The sequence below is a fragment of the Saccharomyces mikatae genome (assembly GCF_947241705.1).
Source record: "Saccharomyces mikatae IFO 1815 strain IFO1815 genome assembly, chromosome: 5".
Classification (NCBI taxonomy): Eukaryota; Fungi; Ascomycota; class Saccharomycetes; order Saccharomycetales; family Saccharomycetaceae; genus Saccharomyces; species Saccharomyces mikatae.
This window is the reverse complement of record NC_079260.1, coordinates 174,457-193,233: the sequence shown is the minus strand read 5'-3', so window position 1 is coordinate 193,233 and position 18,777 is coordinate 174,457. Positions and strand designations below refer to the sequence as shown.

Genomic DNA, 18,777 nt, shown 5'->3' with positions numbered 1-18,777 from the left:
TCGTAACGACAATAGCAACTTTGCCCATGAAGAAAAGGGGATATAGGAATCGAGTCTGTGCCAAGTATATTCTGATATTAGTAAGAATACGCAATCGATTCTGTATTATGAGGTCCTCGAAGTCTCCTTTCAAAAGGAAGTCCCATAGTCGTGAAACATCGCACGATGAAAACACATCATTCTTTCACAAGAGAACGATATCAGGTAGCAGTGCTCACCATTCTAGAAATGTTAGTCAGGGTGCAATACCCTCCTCTGCACCGCCTATTTCTGGTGGCAATTACTCGCATAAGAGAAATGTTTCAAGAGCTTCCAATTCCTCTCAAAGTTCGAATTTCCTAGCCGAACAATATGAAAGGGATAGGAAAGCTATAATTAATTGTTGCTTTTCAAGACCTGATCACAAGACAGGCGAGCCGCCAAGCAATTATATTACACACGTACGGATCATTGAAGACTCAAAATTCCCAAGTTCAAAACCTCCTCCAGATTCAAGACTGGAAAACAAAAAGAAAAGACTTCTTATTCTAAGTGCCAAACCCAATAATCCTAAGCTCATACAAATTCATAAAGCAAGAGAAAATTCAGATGGTTCCTTCCAAATCGGTAGAACCTGGCAACTGAATGAACTAGTTAGAGTAGAGAAGGACTTGGATATCTCTGAAGGGTTCATTCTTACTATGGGTAAAAAGTACTACTGGGAAACGAATTCTGCCAAGGAAAGAACCGTTTTTATCAAATCTTTAATCACTTTATACATCCAGACATTCGAAGGCCATGTTCCTGAACTAGTTAATTGGGATTTATCCCTCTTTTATCTCGATGAGAGAAGTTATCATAGGGCTGTTATCACGAATCGTGCTGGACCCATATCTCCCATAAAATCGCCTACAAGTAATTTTGCAGTCAACAGTGCCAAATCGATGGGTTCTGTCCCTTCTTCAACATCTTTTGATAGGACCAGAAGATCTGAAACAGAAGGAAATATTCCAGTGGCCACACCAACTGGTACTACATATCATCCCGGAACCAAGTCTTTAAATAAGCCCCCCTACTCTTCCAATTCGACTCTGAATGAGGTAAATAGGAGATACGAACAAGAGCAACAACAGCAACAACAAGAGGCTGAACAAAGACGTTCTGAAGATCAAAGAAAGATGCAGTTACAGAAGGAAAATGAGATCAAAAGACTAGAAGAAGAAAAGAGAATAAAGCAAGAAGAACGGAAAAAACAAATAGAACTGGAATTGGAACTCCAACGGCAAATTGAAGAAGAAGAACAAAAAAGGAAAATGGAGTTGGAACGCCAACAGCAGTTTGAAGAAGAGCAACGCCTAAACAAAGAGAGAGAACTATTGGATCTAGAAAGAAGACAAAGGGAACAAGAAATTTTAGAGAGACAAAGAAAAGAAGAGCAAGAGGCGCTTGCTGAGAAAGAGGAGAAAGAAAAGAGTACTAGGAACAAATCAGAAGATGAAAATTATGCTCAAGAAATCAACGGTAAAGTTGATAACCTTTTAGAGGACTTAAATGCAGTTTTGGGAGAAGACACAGAAACCACGCCAATCATGCAAAACAGTGCTCATATACCCGAGAGGAGTACTGCTAGAGCTCGGGATCAATTAAAAAAACCACTAAATATTGCTAAAGTCGAGGCTCTTAACGGAAGCGATTTAAATGATTCAATCAGTTTAGACGATGAGATAGCAGGTTTAAGTACATCTAATATATCAGAGGAGTATCAAGATGAGAAGAACGATCTTTCATTTGAAAAGGGGGATGAAATTAGGTATAGTAAAAATTTCGAGGGTGAAGTTTCTCACGTGTACCATGAAGTATCGATTATCCAAGAAGAAACGCCCACAGTTTCCAAGAAAATAATTCTTCCAGAAGAAAACAAATCTGACGTATTAGTTGACCTTAAAGAAGAGACCAGAAAAATGGAAAGCATTGATGATGAGGTTTTATTAGAAATATTGACAGATATCAACTGGACTATCGAAGATGATGCAGATAGTATGATTGAAAGAATTGACATGAGACTGGCCGAAGCTGAATATTCTTTCAACCAAAATTTACTATCTCTGCAGCAAATCGGACCTAATCTTGAACCTTATGAAAATAAGGTCAGCGAGGAATGCCACCGGATAATTCCTACATTTTCCTTATTTTTAATGGAGATGAGTAATTTTTCTAATGATATTGAAAACGTAGAGAGTCAAGATAACGGACTACAAGTTGAAAGTGCCAACAAAAAACTCTTGTGGAGCACACTTGATGAACTTTTAAAAACTGTCTCACTTGATGAAGTCTCGTTAAATCAATTACTAGAATGTCCAATAAGAGAGAAAAACCTGCCATGGATGGAAAATCAATTGAATTTATTATTGAAAGCCTTCCAAGCAATCGGCAGTGATGAAAATGAAGTAGAATATAACCTGAGAGAAATTTCAGGGTTAAAACAGAGGCTTCAATTTTATGAAAAGGTTACCAAGATATTTATTGACAGAATTGTGGAAGAAATGGAAAAGAAGTTTTCCAATATTCATGGTCAAGATATCTCACACGACCAAATGATTAGAATTTTAACAACTTTGCTAATATTCTCTCCGTTAATACTTTTCTGTAAAGAAATCTCACAAAAATCATATCAGACCATTGTAGAAAACTGGAACATCAATATCCAACCAATATATATGGAATTGTGGACAAAAAAAATATCACAATTGGAAAGCATTGATGTGAACCATGATAGAATGAGTAAATTAAGTTTAAACCAGCTACTACAGCAATGGAACACCTTTAGGAAAGAGAGGAAGATTAATGATGCCAACCCAGTTTTCAAGGAAAAATTTTCTCTCCTTACTGAGTGCATTCAAGTTATAAGACAGGAGTGTATTGTTTACCAAAATTTTGTGGAAGTATTTTTCCATATATCTTCAAAACATAACTTTGAAACCTATATCAAGCATTTTAATGATCCAGATACTCCTCCGATATTATTGGATGCTGTGAGAGTGATGCAGTCTGACCGAGAAGCAGCAGTTATTGAAACTCAGCTAGTTTCAAGAATATTCCAACCTATTGTTACTAGATTATCCTCATATTTTGTAGAATTAGTAAAAACTGAGCCAACAGTAGCCCCCGCTTTAACCCTTTACTTGGAGAATGAAATCAAAAGCTTAGAATCATCGAACCACGAGTTCTTATTATCTGCAGTGACGAGAGTATACACGCAAATAAAACAAGTGTGGTCAGATAACATTGACGAACAAGTTTTGTATTTTGAAAGAACTTCTAACGCAACAACTAATGGAGAAATTATTCCAGCTATAGTCGATTTACCAGTAGATTTGAAAAATTCAGAAGATTTATTCAAATTTACGAAGAGTGCTATGGATATTAAGGATATCGATGACAACTATGAGTCCATCGAATTGATGAGTTCAAGCTTCAGGAAGTTAAGTGTGGCTGCTACACAATCAATAGCTCACAAAGAAGGTAATTCTAACATCAACCCAAGTTTATCAGACACCACTGCTTTAAATAATGATTACATGGAAACAATTTCTCTCTTAGTAAATAGCAATTGGTTAACAGAAATGCTCTCCATGTTGAACTTCAATAAGGATGGTATATTTGACACGTCATTGCAAAATGTAAAAAAAGTCTTTGATGTTGAAAGAGAATCCTATGCTTCCTTTTTACTCCGTGATACTATGCCTAAGTTGACAGCTTTTGTTTACGGTGTAAGCAACATCATTGAAAACACCAACAACGTGAACATGACCAATCCGTCAAGATGGGCCGCATATAGCAGGCAGAATTTAGAGAACATTCTTTTAGCATACACTTCTCATGAAATTGAAACCTTGGTAGCAAGGCTTCACAGTCACATGGTAAATGATTTTGGTTGTCACCAAGAAGACGCCATTAATAACGCTTTATGTGACAAGCTGTGGTCATGCATACAAGGTCAAACCGTTTCATTATACCTGAAACTATACACAGTGGTTGATAAGCACTACAGGGGAACAAATATCCGCTTCACAAAGAACGACATCATCAGCGCGTTTGAGGAATATAAGAGCTCTTAAAAAATATGGGGTCTACATTACCATTATCTCACTTTTATAAACTACAATTCAATAGAATATTAGATGAATTCCAACAGTATCATATCGTGTATAGTGATATAAAAAATTCGGTTTTTGAATTTTTTTCCTGAGTATAAATAGAACAAACTACAGAATTAACTTCATCTGACTGTTCTCCTTAGTATCTTTGGTACAGTTATTTTACAATTACTCTTCCCTTAAATACTCCATCCTTATGCACGGGAAATACGCATATCAGTGAGGATTCGTCCGAGATTGTGTTTTTGCTGGTTGAAATTTAATTATAAACCAGACCGTCTCCTCATGGTCGTTTATCGGTGTTCGCTTTTGAATACTTCAAGACTATGTAGGGAATTTTTGGAATATTTCTTTTACGATATTTATGCTTTCAAAGAGACTTTTTTTTTGGAAGTAGTATCAGAGAATAGGGTAGGGCTATCAGACTGAAACATTCAATCGTAGGCCCAGTTATATTCTTCTCTTTTTTCACCAAGTTCTTTAATGTGAGTTCATATTACGGAAGTTGGAAATTGTACACATATAGTATGATAGCCATTGAAATGGTGGGCTGGAGGTATCCTCAGTTTTATCTGCCTGTCTTTTCTGCTGATATATAAACTTTGTCTAAGAATTTTAATCCGTAATTAGGCAGTGCGCTTCATAGACAAGTACTAAACACAATTTCAATCATCTTAATACATCATAAGTACATAACACAATCTCAATTATCGTAATGTACCATCAATACATGACCGCTATTGTGAACATTTTGCATCGAATTCATGGAAAAATCCACTTTTTGTTCGAGGGTGTAAAATTGACGAAAAAAAATACGGTATGAAAAAATATCTAAGTAAAAAATCTCGATTTTGCAATAACCTTTCTGAAACAATATAGAAGAATATAAAGACGTTGAAACAAAACAGCAAGGAGAAAATGTTCAGAAAGTATGTTTAGCACGAAGATGAACCTTGTTAAACTCATTGATTATATAAACGGTTCGTTGGGCACCTTTGAGTGAATGAACATATACTAACATCATCACCAATAGATTCACAAAGGAAGACGTCCATTCACGTTCAAAAGTTAAATCTTCCATTCAAAGAACATTGAAGGCCAAACTCGTGAAGCAGTATCCAAAACTGGAAGACGTTATTGACGAACTAATTCCTAAAAAAAGTCAAATTGAGTTGATCAAATGTGAAGACAAAATTCAATTGTATACCGTTGATGGTGAAGTTCTTTTTTTCCAAAAATTCGATGAGCTGATTCCAAGCCTAAAATTAGTACATAAATTTCCAGAAGCTTATCCGACTGTTCAGGTTGATAGAGGTGCCATTAAATTTGTTCTCTCAGGTGCTAACATTATGTGCCCTGGTTTAACATCTGCGGGTGCTGACTTGCCATCCGCTCCAGGTTACGAGAAAGGTACGGTTGTAGCTATCAATGCTGAAAATAAAGAAAATGCATTAGCTATTGGTGAACTGATGATGAGTACCGAAGAGATTAAGTCTATAAACAAAGGCCATTCCATAGAACTGATTCACCACCTGGGCGATCCTTTATGGAATTTCAGCGTTGAGTAACTAATAAAACCGTTCAATACTACTTTAAAATTTGCCTACTTAAGTAACAAAATAAACTAAGAAAATATTACACTAGCATTGCTTATAATCTGCATGGCTATTTCCTAATTTCGGAGTGTTTTCATAACCTCGCTTGACTAGACTTCTATTAGTATAATGGGTTGTTAATCTGTTGTTGTCATGCTATTTGCTAGGGATGTAGACATGAATAACGTCTCCGTTCACCACATTAAAGTCTGAAAAGAGACGGAAATTATAATCAATTTCGTTTCGCATTCCTTTAGAATTCTCATGAAACAGCTTGACCTTCAGTATGTCTAGTTTTAGCTTTCGACATATTATACTCTTGACATACCGTACTGTAAAACTAGGAAGTATCCAATACTCTGAATCACTATACGGTTCATTACCAAGCCTAACCTTTATTTTCAAAACAGAAGATTGACGCATTTCTCTGCTTCTACTCATATTTAGTTTACTCGTATCTATGTCATACGACTCAAGAAGGCTTGACCAACGTGGCAGACTGATATCATAGTTCAGTTCATTATTCATAACTTTGGAGATAAAATACATTTCAGCTTCTCTTCTTGTTTTTTTATCACATATTGATCCGTTCAACACTACCACATGATCAAACCTTGCCAGTAATTCGTAAAAAATAGCCTCTTCTTCAATGTCAAGATCGCCTCCATTATACTGCAAGTCATTGCCACTCAAATGAATACTTTTCAGTGAAGGAAATGCCATATTCAGTTCATCTATCACACTTCTCTTTTTAAATTTATTGTCTGTTATATCTAACGATTCAATAGAATGAACAACAATATCCGGTGTCTCAGAGATTTGATTATCGGAGATGTTTAAATTTTTCAATTCCAAGTATACTGGAAATTGTGGAAACGATGTAAGATTATTCCCGCTAATATTCAACTCCTCTAAAGTGCGCGGTATTTCTGCCCTTATATTTTGGATTTCTCCACTACTCAACTTGTTATAACTCAAATCCAACCTTTTCAATGCATTGAAAATTCTAAGTAGCTTACCGACATCCTCACAGCTGAAATCGCACGAAGACACATACAAAGTTTTGATATGTGATAGATCATATTGCTTCAAGTCATGCCAACCTTCTGAGAATCTATTCTGTGATATATTGAGGGTCTCTAAGCTTTTCAAAGGTTCTATGAACTGGCATAATGAATCAATATTCGTGAAAAGATTTAGCGATAAATCAAGTTCCCTGACATTCATACATTCTTGAATCACGCACTTCAACTCATTTTGGTTTCGGGATATTAAGGCAATATCTGAATCTCGTAGTACTATTTTCTTTAAGTTCTTAAAATTTCTATTTTTTACATCCAGTTCATGAAAGCCCAAAGTTTCAATCTTCTTATTGCCTATAGATAGGTTATTAATGTTGCTACTTGAACTTCCATACTTTTCTGACAGTGCTTCGTAAAACTTGATTCTGCGTATACTGGGATCTTTAATCCTGGATTCTTTCAAAAATGATCCTGAATTAGGATAGTGAACGTCGAAGTAGCGTATACCATCTATCGTTCCAGAATGCTTTCCCCGACTGTGATTATCCCATTCTACGCCATAAGCCTTAATTGAAGGCCACGGCTTAATGTAACCAATAAATTTGATTGTACAAAAATATCCACCAATTTTGAGTCTGTCTCCAACTTTATAGTTCATGATGTCTCTGTCATTCATTTTGCGTTGTGGCATATCCTGGTACTGTGGGCACTATGTGTCGTTCCTGTGAGCAATCAATGAAACCAAAAAAAAAAAAAAAGAAACTCAGATGAATAATGATGAGAATGAAAACACATGTATAATTTACAGCAATATTATTGAAAGTTGAAGAAAAGAAAAACCCCTTATATAAAAATGATCTTATATATGACTTATTTATTCCATCATTGCATCTTGGTCTTTGCTTGCATCTATAGCTTTATCAAGAGAGCTAAACAATCCATCTAAATCAAATTCTTTGGACCATTCGGATACAATGGTGGACTCATTTGTTGGAGTTGGAGCTTGTTTGGTACCGGTGCTTATGGTGCTTAAATTTTGTTTATCTTGTTGAGATGCAGCTATCGATGCATTTGGTAAAACCCAACCAAGAATCTTACCGTCCCTCCAGTCATTTAAGACAGAAAGTCCGGCACTGGCAAGGTTTGGAATACCGCCCTTCCCTAATCTACCTCTTTTACGAGCGACGTGAATCAAGAAATGTTTTGTGAAGGTATCAGCATCATTAGCGGGAATAGGAGGAATTTCATAAAGTTTTTTAAAACTCTCTGTCATTTCATCAGATTTAGCTAGTCTCTTTACTAACGTCAAGACAGCTGGATATGGATCAACAATGTGTTTTGCCGGTAGGGCGTTTAGAAGAGCCAATTCAGCTTCGTGTTCAACCTTCGACCTTTTCTTATTCTCACTTGGGAAACATATACCAGGCGAATCTAAAATCTTCAATTTATTGTCAATTTTGATTTCTCTTAAAGAAGTGGTAACACCAGCTTCATTACCGACTGGACAAGCCTTAGACTGGCCACCGCGGCGAGCTAAAAGTGCGTTAATTACAGAAGATTTACCGACATTTGGATAACCAATAACACCTACTACAATAGATCTTTTCAAGTTACTGTTGTTGGAATAGGTTTTTAAAGACTCTAGTAATGCGCTTGCAGTAGTAGTTTGGCTTAATTTTTTGTTGAAAGAAGTTCCGTTAACTGCACCAGAAGATGCTCTTAAAGGAATTGTAGGGAAACTGGACTTCAAGTAATTCAACCATTGTTCTAATACATATGGAGGAATTAAATCAACTTTATTCAATATTAGAATTAGTCTTCTACCTTGACTTTGTAAGATAGCTTCTTCAACTCTTCTTGATCTGGTACCTTCTGGATCTCTAGCGTCCAAAACATAGAGGATAACATCAGAAGCATCAACAACAGATTTGAAAATTTTGTCGTAAGCCTTCCTGGATTTTTCTAGTTCTGATTCCCCTTCCACATCATCGCCGTAGAAATCAATATCATAATCAATAACATCTAGCTCGTCATTACCAGCATCTACATTATTAGAGGATGTACCCTCATATTCAGCAGCAGCTTGCTGAGCTGATTCAACCAACGCTGCTAGTCCATTTTCATCTTCATCCACAACGTCTTCGTCCATTGCATCAACACCTTGTTCTTTGGCAGCTTTCCTAGCTTCCAATCGTTGCTGTTTGGCAAGCTCTCTTTCCTCCAAATCCTTCATTTTCTTCGCTTCTATTTCTTCTAGAATCTTAGCCTTATAAGGAAAGTTAGAAGGGATACCAGGATCTTTCTTAGCCCTCGATTTCCAAGTAATATCTTTCTTTGCCATCTTCTTTTCCTTTTTTCTATGGGCAGAGGCCTTCTTCTTAATGCCTTCCTTCAATTTGGTAGATGTTCTTCTGGATTGACGCTTTCTGACTCTCATTATGTAAGTGTTATAACGGTGATGGTATATCTATTTTATCTGTCTTTGCACCGAATTTATTATAAAGACTAGAACATTACTAGTACAGTTTTCTTTTAATGTAACTAGCTCATCTCATCGCCTCGCTCGAAAATTTTCAGCAACTGAAAAAAAATCAAAAAGAAAAAAGAGAGAAGTGACGTTTGGAGTGACGTGGATAAGAAAGAGTTGATCCGACCTGAATGCAATACAATGGTACTTCACATATATACATATATATAAGTATGTTTTTTTTTTTTCATGCGCTAGTTTCTCGACCACATTCAATCATATAGCCTACTGTCCTTGAATTTAGAGAAATCCGCCATGGAAAACGCAGGTCGTAAGTTTGACGGAGCGAGATTAGCTGATTGACTTGCTGTCCTTTGCGGTTCGTGCTCCCTTTGCATTGTTGCTGAACTCTTGCCGAGATCAAACATACTGCTACACTTCATTCTGTGCGCATCTTTCAAACTATCCACATTTGTTCCAAATTCCCCTTCCTCCAATCTGGAAAATGGATCTGATCTCGTTAAAAACTTCAACTTTCTCCTTATACCTGTCTTGAGGTCCTTGGTAACGTTATAGAATCCAAAAAATCGCCTTTTGGTGGTGTGAGAATTATGAAAGATCAAATAAAATATGACACAGATTATCGTAAACCACACCAACAACCATTTAGTAGAGAAATTGGGGGTTTGCTTAGGTAATTGATTAGACCCAAATAACTTGCCAGGTATGAATTTCTTACCTGTGAGTTTCGTTCTTCTTTCACTGGGTGCAATGCCTACTACGTAATCATCACTACCAGCTAATATACTTCCAGAAGCATAAAGTAACATTTTACCCAATGTCCAGGATAGCTCTCGTTCATTGACTTTTTCCACACTTTGAAACAAAGGTTCATTATCGATCTTTTCGGCATCAACCTCTATTCGAGGCATATCAAACCCTTCATGAAGTATATTGAGGACCCAGTTGCCTTTAAAACATGCATCTTTCAAAAAACTCTCTGGAATAGAATTATACATTCCTTTATTACTATTTCCTAATATTTGGGTCCAATTGGAATTGCAAAATTCTCTTACGCTTTGGCTATACTTTTCAAAGTTGTATTCACCCCCCAGCTTAAATACATCGTTTGCGGTGTACCAATATTCAGAAGTACCTATGAATTTATCATTAGCAAAATCTATCCGAGGAGCATGAACACCATTAAATAAACATGGCTCGTCATCACAAGGCATATTTTTCAAAAGTAAGGGGTAAATAGACTTGGTACATTGCACATAATTCCCCGAACCAGTAATATGAAAAGTGGTATCTTTAAATTCAAAATCAGCATTACTTCCTCGCGGCATGCATGGATCGTTCAAAGTCTTTGTAGAAAAGTCATCATCTTTGTAATTATTTGTGTTTTCTGGTAGAGTATTGATTAACTGAGCCAAATACCTTCTTCTAGCTTGATTGGCACCAAACCCTAACCAAGTACTGACAAAGACGTCCCATTTTTGTAAATCTCCATTAACGCTCCTCAGGAAGACAGTGGCGATGTCATCTCTATGTCTAGCAATTTCTTCTCGATCATGCGGCGCAAATGCAATCTGAGTAGAGGCACCACCCATATCCATGAATCCGAAAGTGAAATGGTCTGAAACTTCCGGATTAAAGTCATTGAAGTGTCCATAAAGATAGTTCAAGCTGAGCCAGCCATATAAACCTTCAGTTTCACCATCGATAACTTGGATTTGTGAGGAGCAATCCTCAATTAGGAATTCTGAATGATGTTTGAGCCCCTGACACAAGTCATCCAAAATGGCTGATTGTCTGTCTTGGGGTAAAAGACGCATGCCTGCGGTGGCCTGAATAAAAACGGGACAATTTGACCAATGCGATTCAGGAATAATTCCTTTAGCAAAATCAAGTAATGGCTTGATGTGAGATTTATAAGACTCTTTGGGCTTCCTTTCAAAAGTGGATAAACCTGGATTAATTTTGGAAGTCCAGTCATTCTCTTGATGAATATGAGGTACTGACTGAAACACGGAGTCTGAGACCTGGTATTTTGCACGAAGAAGTGATTCTGCGTCCTGCCACTTAAACACGTGAATTCTCGAACCAGAAGAACCTGCATCTATGACGATACCAAATCGATCATTACTGTTTTCTATAAGCATAAGAGGGCAGACAGCAATGTAAAAAAAAGCAACGTTAGATAATGATAATAATTCACTTTATACAGCTAAACGTAAACACGATATATATGAACGAAATGTCATTACAATAAACCTTTGTTTACCATCATTAATTCAAAAGCAAACAAAGAGGCGAAAAAGCAAAAGTCGCTATGACTGTGAAGTTGTTGAAAATCCGTGTTTAACCGAGCCCGTGCGCGCAAAAGTACGTTAATATAAATACAGTAACAACTAGGAGACAATACCACTACTTGATTTAAGTAGTATTTTTCTCAAGGGAACTGGAAATGTCGAGGATTTCCTTACTCGAAACAAATTGGACTTTGCTCTTCCCAGTGAGATTCAAAGCTAAATGAACACCAACCTTTCCAACCTCATCGCCGTAGACTGGGTAGCCCAACCAACTCTGGAATCTAGAACGGTACACACGAACGCCCAACGCAGCAGCAAGATTACCACCAAACCCGCTCTGCTTAGAATTTTCCCTTTCACCCAAAAGGGGGCCCGGACGTAGAATTATAGTGTGCTTGAAATTAAGAGCGATAACATCACGCTCAATTTCACCTTTCATCTTCATGTAGCCGAATCTAGAGTCTGCATGAGCACCAGCAGAAGAAACAAGTACAATCGTTTCACATCCCTTGTCCTTGGCTGCCCGAGCCAATTGCAGATTTAAGTCGTGGTCGATTTTGTACTGCTTGTCCAAGCCACCTGCAGCTGCCCTTGTCGTTGCTAATGCGGTGAATAGTACCTGCGGATGCATTTCGTTCGTGACTAACGCTGACCACTCCGAACTATCTTTTTCTACCATGGCCACAACCTTGCCAGCGGCTTGGAAGGGCGCCTCTCTTCTCAATATAGCATAAACCTTAGCGAACTGGGGGGCCTCCTGAGCGTGTCTCAAAAATCCTCCCCCACATAGGCCTGTAGCACCTAATACTAGCGCATTCATCGTTGAACTTACTCTTTCAAATGGTTTTTTGTATACTCCTAATCCTTAAGCCGATCTTATGCCAAGCTCGCCACCAACAGCTGCTGTTCTACATTGGGTATCGCGTAACCCCCCGCATTGTTATCGTCCCACGCGACAAGCATAAAATAAGTACGTAACATGGCATCTTCGTCTACAAAATGATCTTAGCAAGGACATTCCTTGGTAGATCAGTAATTTCTCAAGAGTGCAATATTAGTCTGCTCTTCTTCTTGTAATACTGGTCGTTCCAGCTCTGGTCGTCCCGCACCCATTGCTTGGTAATGGTTGTAATATTTTTTATCGCGTCTCTCTCTTTTTTTCACCGCGGTTTACATATTTATATATACACACGTAGCAATTTCAGTATATTTTCGCATGCATGATTGTCAGGTTGTCGCCAAGAGAACTTGAACAGGTAAAGAAATTCACATAAAGACAATCCAAAGCATGTCCAACAAGTTATTCAGATTAGACGCAGGTATGTATTATTTTTCTCAGAAAGCTCCGAATCTTTTTTCTCAGATTTACTAACCAACGCGCACGACTCTATATAGGCTACCAACAATACGACTGGGGTAAGATCGGCTCGTCTTCAGCTGTTGCTCAATTTGCTGCGCACTCCGATCCTTCTTTTCAAATTGAACAAGACAAACCATATGCAGAACTATGGATGGGTACTCACAGTAAGATGCCATCTTACAATCATGAGTCTAAGGAATCCCTGAGAGATATCATTTCCAAGGACCCCTCTGCTATGTTAGGTAAGGACATAATTGATAAGTTCCATGCCACGAATGAGTTGCCCTTTCTTTTCAAAGTCTTGTCCATTGGAAAAGTCTTGTCCATTCAAGCTCATCCCGACAAGGCTTTAGCTAAAACATTACATGCTCAAGATCCTAAGAACTATCCTGATGATAACCATAAACCTGAAATGGCCATTGCTGTTACTGACTTCGAAGGATTTTGCGGGTTTAAGCCATTGCAAGAAATCGCAGATGAGTTGAAACGTATCCCTGAATTACGCAACATTGTTGGTGAAGAAACTTCCCAGAATTTTGTTGATAGCATTCAACCCTCCGCTAAGAAAGGTTCACCAGAAGATGAACAGAACAAGAGACTCTTGCAAGCTGTTTTTAGTAAAGTCATGAACGCTTCCGACGACGAAGTTAAGACTCAAGCCCGCTCTTTGGTCGAGAGATCGAAAAAATCTCCCTCTGACTTTAACAAATCAGACTTACCGGAATTAATTAGAAGACTTAATGAACAGTTTCCCGATGACGTCGGTTTGTTTTGTGGATGTTTGTTGTTAAATCATTGCAGATTGAACGCCGGTGAAGCCATCTTTCTAAGAGCCAAGGATCCTCATGCTTATATAAGCGGCGATATCATGGAATGTATGGCTGCTTCCGACAATGTTGTTAGAGCGGGCTTCACTCCAAAGTTCAAGGACGTTAAAAACTTAGTCTCCATGTTGACTTATACATATGATCCTGTGGAAAAGCAAAAAATGCAGCCTTTAAAATTTGACAGATCTTCAGGCGATGGTAAGTCGGTATTATATAACCCTCCAATCGAGGAATTTGCTGTATTAGAAACTACTTTTGATGAAAAACTTGGTCAAAGACACTTTGAAGGTGTTGATGGTCCAAGTATCTTGATCACTACAAAGGGTAATGGTTACATCAAGGCAGATGGCCAAAAATTAAAGGCGGAACCAGGCTTTGTCTTTTTCATTGCTCCCCATTTACCTGTTGATTTGGAAGCTGAAGATAAGGCTTTTACTACATATAGAGCCTTTGTGGAACCCAATTAATTCAGTTCTCGGTTTATTCCTAATATTATCTTCCCTTATATTTATATAAAGAGAATAACTATATTTACTATTTGAACTCTGCTTCATTTCTCAACTTTTTACTTGCTCACCCGCGCTACTAGGACAAAGAAATAGATTTACCAAACAAAAGTTACTCCTTTCGACATATTTGATATTAATGCATAAAACTACAGATAAGAACATACATAAAATTATAATTGGTAGTTGCCTTTAGTTTATTTCGATATGGTACTGCTTCTTTTCTTCCACTTCAAAAGTCTTCTTTTCAAATCGCCCTCAGATTGTTGATAAATGTTTAATTGTTTGTCAAAAAACATTTTTTTGTAATCATCACCATATTTATTATATAATTTTTCCAGCCATTCTTCTTCCCTTTCACTTTGATAGCGTTCCTTTTTAATAACAGGTCTAGATGCAAATGCTTCCAATTGCTTAACAACTTCAGTCCCCTCACTGATTTCTTTGGCTTTTATTGTGTCAACATCATCATCGACATCATAATTTTTTTTCTTACCGTAAACAACCCCTACAACATCACCGTTCTCATCACGTTGTATTCTTGCCTCACCTTCTGGGATTTCGTTTTCATCAACTTCCACGCTAGCCGTCACATGATCATGTTGCTTGTCTTCGTCTTGGTCTTCATCTTCGTCTTCATCTTCATCTAACATAGATTTCGTTAATGGAATTCTCTTAACTACCTTACTTAAATCGGCCTCTTTACCACCCGTCGGTGTTTGCAACTTGGCTCTTAGACCTAATCTCTTATAATTTTGTGCGGTTGTCAGGGAATAATCCCAATTTGCTGCAATAATCGGATTGGACTGAATGTTGATTTTCCTTTGTTTGTCTTTGGTTCTCCTAGTTGCCTTCCCAACAGAGGACCTTTTCATCTTTCTTTTTCTTACGGATGTCATCTTCTACCCTTTTTATGTAGTATATTTGTACTCTGTCGATAACTCGATATCTTTTGATCTTCTTTTAATGAACAAAGCTCATTAACAAAAGTTTATCTCATCGCCTCTTTTTTTTTCGTTGTGGAAAATTTTCTATGAGAAGATTTACATGTATTTATGTTCGGGTAATATATCAGTCGGTTGTATGAGGTAATTGAAAGAGTTTATGATTGGGATGCTATTAAAGATCAAAGCGGAGTTATGCGAGTCGCCTCTCTTAAACTTGTGGAGCGGCCTGTTTTCCATAAAGTAAATTAGCACTTACTGTAGCAGTAAATGTACCATTCTATGTCACTAGTACAATTGCAGCAAAACGAAAGTTCTGCTCATGGGAAAAACTATACCCCTTCATAAGTTACTTCAGAGTATCTTCCCTTTCGCACACAATTCAAGTCATCAAGGTGGATTGTTGTTTGTTAATGGTACCACAAAATTCTTTCAGGGAATTCTTGTACAACAATACTATAACACAATACTGGGGTAGACACTGTGGCGTCAAATATTCTGGAATCAACTTTTTTAGATGTTCAATGAACAATGCATGGTGTTGGTATGTAATGATTGATCAAGTACATGGCAATAAATTATCCAATATATTATTGCTAATTTGCATACATAGTAGAAAGCGTCTACAATATATTTTATAATAATGATCAACGTATCATCACAAAATAAATAAAGTGTTGTTTCCAATACAGTATTGAGATGCAGTATAATTCTTTTGAAGAAGAACTAAACCTTCAAACAATAACCACCTCCTAGTGGCTTTCCTTTAAGAGATGTAATAGATGAAATCTGTCGAAAAAAAAAAGTAAGTAGAACTCTTTTGAAGAACTTTAACCAAAACCAAGTAAACCTCAATATCGAAAGCGATTGAATATGTACCCAAATTCTAGAATAAGAAAGTGTAATTAGTCTCATTCACGCTGAACTTTGGGTTTAGTTAGGACTATATATAGCGTGATATTAATTTTATTAGTATTGCAGACTGAAGCGCTTCGGGTACTTCAATAGAGAGTGCGTCACTCACTGTTCTCGAAGCCTACCCAGAGAAAATCTGTTTCAGGCAAAACCTAGCAATGAAGAATAGTAAACATACCATTCCAGACAACTATAAGCTCACATTACTGTTTTATTGTTACTATAACATTCATTCAATATGCTACTTTTTATATAATTTACGTCGACTTTTACCAATTAATACAACCCGAGAAAAATAACCTAACGTAATTTAGCTTTACTTGTGTTTCGAATTTTCTAAGTCCTTTATCTCATCTTTAGTGAACGCTCTCGTTTGGTCTTTATTAGCGTGCAACCAGACAGTGTTGACAGAATCAATGAGTAGACGCTGATCATCATCTAGGGAAATTAATTGACCGTGGGTAGTTCTGTCGCTATAACTAAATGGTTTCAGAAGAGTCTTGTGAGTGGCACACCATATATAACCCTGACAAGCTCCCGGAGAAGCCCTATGCCAATCTTTTGATTTTGGATCAGGTAGAATCACGTATTTGCTGCTAATTGGAGTTAAATAATAATACTGTTTCATGTCTTCTATAGTCTTGAATTGTTCTTTGAACTTACTTATATCGCCTTCTTTTTCCCAGTCCTTTTCAGCTGCACTCTCGTGCTTACAGAAAGTTCCCCCACCATTTACCCAAAGTAAGGTTTTCTTGTCAACAGACATATGAGCTATTTGCCCGGAACATATTTCGATTGCCGCTTCTTGCCTCTTTCCGTCCAACTCGGTTTTCTTTACATAGTCACCAATGGCCCCGGAATATACTTCTTGTAGTGCATACGGATGGCCTGAAGCCAAGAACCCTAACCAAAAATTTTCTTTATCACCATGAGTGCAGCCACCCGTGTCACGAGCCAAATGAATCATACTGGCGAGCACTAAAGGTAATACGTGTTTTGACTTATCTATAGCAAATAAGCCAGCTTCTAACTGATGTTGTCCTTTATGGCGAAACATAGATTTGAAAATGTACTCCTCTGTTGTTAATAACTCATCACATTTATTGAGAACAGTATCAGGATCAATAGTGAGTAAGTTCTGGAAATTTTTCGATTCAAGCTTTCTAGGTAAAAGGGTTTCATATCTAGCAACACACCTCCCATCTAGCGTTTCTGTGAGAGCTCTTTCTCTATAAAAAACAGTCCCTGTTTTCTGGTATTCCGGCGTGTCGAAGTACTTATCGATTTCTTGGTAACTAATGGCATCGATGTCCAGAAAGACAAATTCTTGGAAAAGATTGAAAAGAACTACCAGCCATTTACTTTTATAACTACCGAAGTCATCCCGCCATTTGGGGTGTATAGTATTAGAGACATCTAGGAACCAAATATTCTGTGGAACATTAGTGGAATTATCATAGTTATTTTTCACTGGTTTGAAATCGGGACTTCTGGCGGCGTATATGAGTTTGTCTACTAGCTCCTGTGACAGCTCATTTCCTCTGTATACAATCTGAATTGGCAACTTATTCCCCTGAAACCTTAGAGCAGCGATAAGCTTAACGGCTAATGCAAACTGGTTAGGACCTAAACTCAGTATAATACCACGATCGGCTACTTTAGCGCTCATATCTCTCCAATTTGACCAGAAGGTTTTTGTTGGGTTATATTCACATTCGAACACGGCCAGTTCACCCGTTTTATGGTTCAACTTGGGTAATACACCTTGTTCTAGTACTTCTCCAAAGGGAGACGTAATCTTTGGGATTATTTCACGGAAAGTATCTGTGGTAAAGTTATTTATAAATGGATACATTCTTTTTTCGAATTCAAATTGGTCGTATTTCTTGAAGTTCTTCGTATCATAGTCAGGAAATGTGGCATTTAACGTTTTGATTAAATTTGATTGAACCTTTTCTTTTGGCACTTTGTTGCTTCCTGGAAAAATTTCCCGAATATCAACTGGATTATTTTGCATGAAACATTTATCATAAGCCCTTATCCTCTCGAATGCTAGAAACATGTCATACTTTCGGTGGTAGAGCTTCTCGGAATTTTCATCCAATGTGTTTCCATCCGGACCCTTAACTGGTTTATTTTCTTTTGCATCATTAATGTTGTACAATAATTTATGAACACTATTGGTCCATTCATCGTCCAATGCGTACAGCGTGCGGAAATAAAATTTGCACCTATCCGTCAAGCTTAACTCGCTGAAATGCTTGTAATAACTCTTTTTATTAATTAACCAGCTAGATTTTCTTTTCATGTCTATAAAGTGGTCATAAAATGGAACTAACTCCAGTGGAGAGACTGGAACACTATACACTGGATCTACTTCAGGAGAACCGAAGGCCTCTATGAGCACTTTGCGATCTTCTTCTCTCAATTCTCCTTTATTTGTATTGTTCGCATCGCTTGACCGTAGAGACTTTATGAGTGTATTATCTCGGTGTGTAAATGGTTGAAAAAGAACGATAATGATGAGCAAACTTCCAATTATGATTGGTACAGTACATGATCTGAAAGATCTTCGGTTAAAAATAAGTCTCCGGAATGCCAACATCAAACGCGCAGTAATTATTGTTATTTCAATTTAAAAATTACAAGTTCACGTCATTCAGAATGAAAAGCAAGATTTTGCAAATTAT

At 37.3% G+C, this 18,777-nt stretch overlaps 9 protein-coding genes across 9 annotated transcripts; 3 read left to right on the top strand and 6 right to left on the bottom strand.

Moving 5' to 3' along the window:
- Positions 1-107: 107 nt before the first annotated feature.
- SEC3 (GTP-Rho binding exocyst subunit SEC3) lies at positions 108-4,097 on the top strand (the record flags this gene model as incomplete). The annotated part of the gene is made up of 1 exon (XM_056221838.1): positions 108-4,097. The coding sequence occupies one exon, from the start codon at positions 108-110 to the stop codon at positions 4,095-4,097; it is 3,990 nt and encodes a 1,329-aa protein (XP_056081589.1).
- Positions 4,098-5,054: 957 nt separating this feature from the next.
- Positions 5,055-5,704, top strand: TMA20 (translation machinery-associated protein 20; the record flags this gene model as incomplete). Its single annotated transcript, XM_056221837.1, has 2 exons — positions 5,055-5,065; positions 5,170-5,704. The coding sequence occupies 2 exons, from the start codon at positions 5,055-5,057 to the stop codon at positions 5,702-5,704; spliced, it is 546 nt and encodes a 181-aa protein (XP_056081588.1).
- Positions 5,705-5,887: 183 nt separating this feature from the next.
- On the bottom strand, positions 5,888-7,444 carry PAC2 (Pac2p; the record flags this gene model as incomplete). Its single annotated transcript, XM_056221836.1, has 1 exon — positions 5,888-7,444. One exon carries the CDS (start codon positions 7,442-7,444, stop codon positions 5,888-5,890), a length of 1,557 nt encoding a protein of 518 aa, XP_056081587.1.
- Positions 7,445-7,627: 183 nt separating this feature from the next.
- Positions 7,628-9,190, bottom strand: NUG1 (RNA-binding GTPase NUG1; the record flags this gene model as incomplete). Its single annotated transcript, XM_056221835.1, has 1 exon — positions 7,628-9,190. The coding sequence occupies one exon, from the start codon at positions 9,188-9,190 to the stop codon at positions 7,628-7,630; it is 1,563 nt and encodes a 520-aa protein (XP_056081586.1).
- Positions 9,191-9,492: 302 nt separating this feature from the next.
- Positions 9,493-11,385, bottom strand: YND1 (apyrase; the record flags this gene model as incomplete). Its single annotated transcript, XM_056221834.1, has 1 exon — positions 9,493-11,385. One exon carries the CDS (start codon positions 11,383-11,385, stop codon positions 9,493-9,495), a length of 1,893 nt encoding a protein of 630 aa, XP_056081585.1.
- Positions 11,386-11,659: 274 nt separating this feature from the next.
- FMP52 (Fmp52p) lies at positions 11,660-12,355 on the bottom strand (the record flags this gene model as incomplete). Its single annotated transcript, XM_056221833.1, has 1 exon — positions 11,660-12,355. One exon carries the CDS (start codon positions 12,353-12,355, stop codon positions 11,660-11,662), a length of 696 nt encoding a protein of 231 aa, XP_056081584.1.
- A 691-nt stretch (positions 12,356-13,046) lies between these two features.
- Positions 13,047-14,189, top strand: PMI40 (mannose-6-phosphate isomerase PMI40; the record flags this gene model as incomplete). The annotated part of the gene is made up of 1 exon (XM_056221832.1): positions 13,047-14,189. One exon carries the CDS (start codon positions 13,047-13,049, stop codon positions 14,187-14,189), a length of 1,143 nt encoding a protein of 380 aa, XP_056081583.1.
- A 236-nt stretch (positions 14,190-14,425) lies between these two features.
- NOP16 (Nop16p) lies at positions 14,426-15,127 on the bottom strand (the record flags this gene model as incomplete). Its single annotated transcript, XM_056221830.1, has 1 exon — positions 14,426-15,127. One exon carries the CDS (start codon positions 15,125-15,127, stop codon positions 14,426-14,428), a length of 702 nt encoding a protein of 233 aa, XP_056081582.1.
- A 1,276-nt stretch (positions 15,128-16,403) lies between these two features.
- MNN1 (alpha-1,3-mannosyltransferase MNN1) lies at positions 16,404-18,692 on the bottom strand (the record flags this gene model as incomplete). The annotated part of the gene is made up of 1 exon (XM_056221829.1): positions 16,404-18,692. One exon carries the CDS (start codon positions 18,690-18,692, stop codon positions 16,404-16,406), a length of 2,289 nt encoding a protein of 762 aa, XP_056081581.1.
- Between the last annotated feature and the right edge of the window lie 85 nt (positions 18,693-18,777).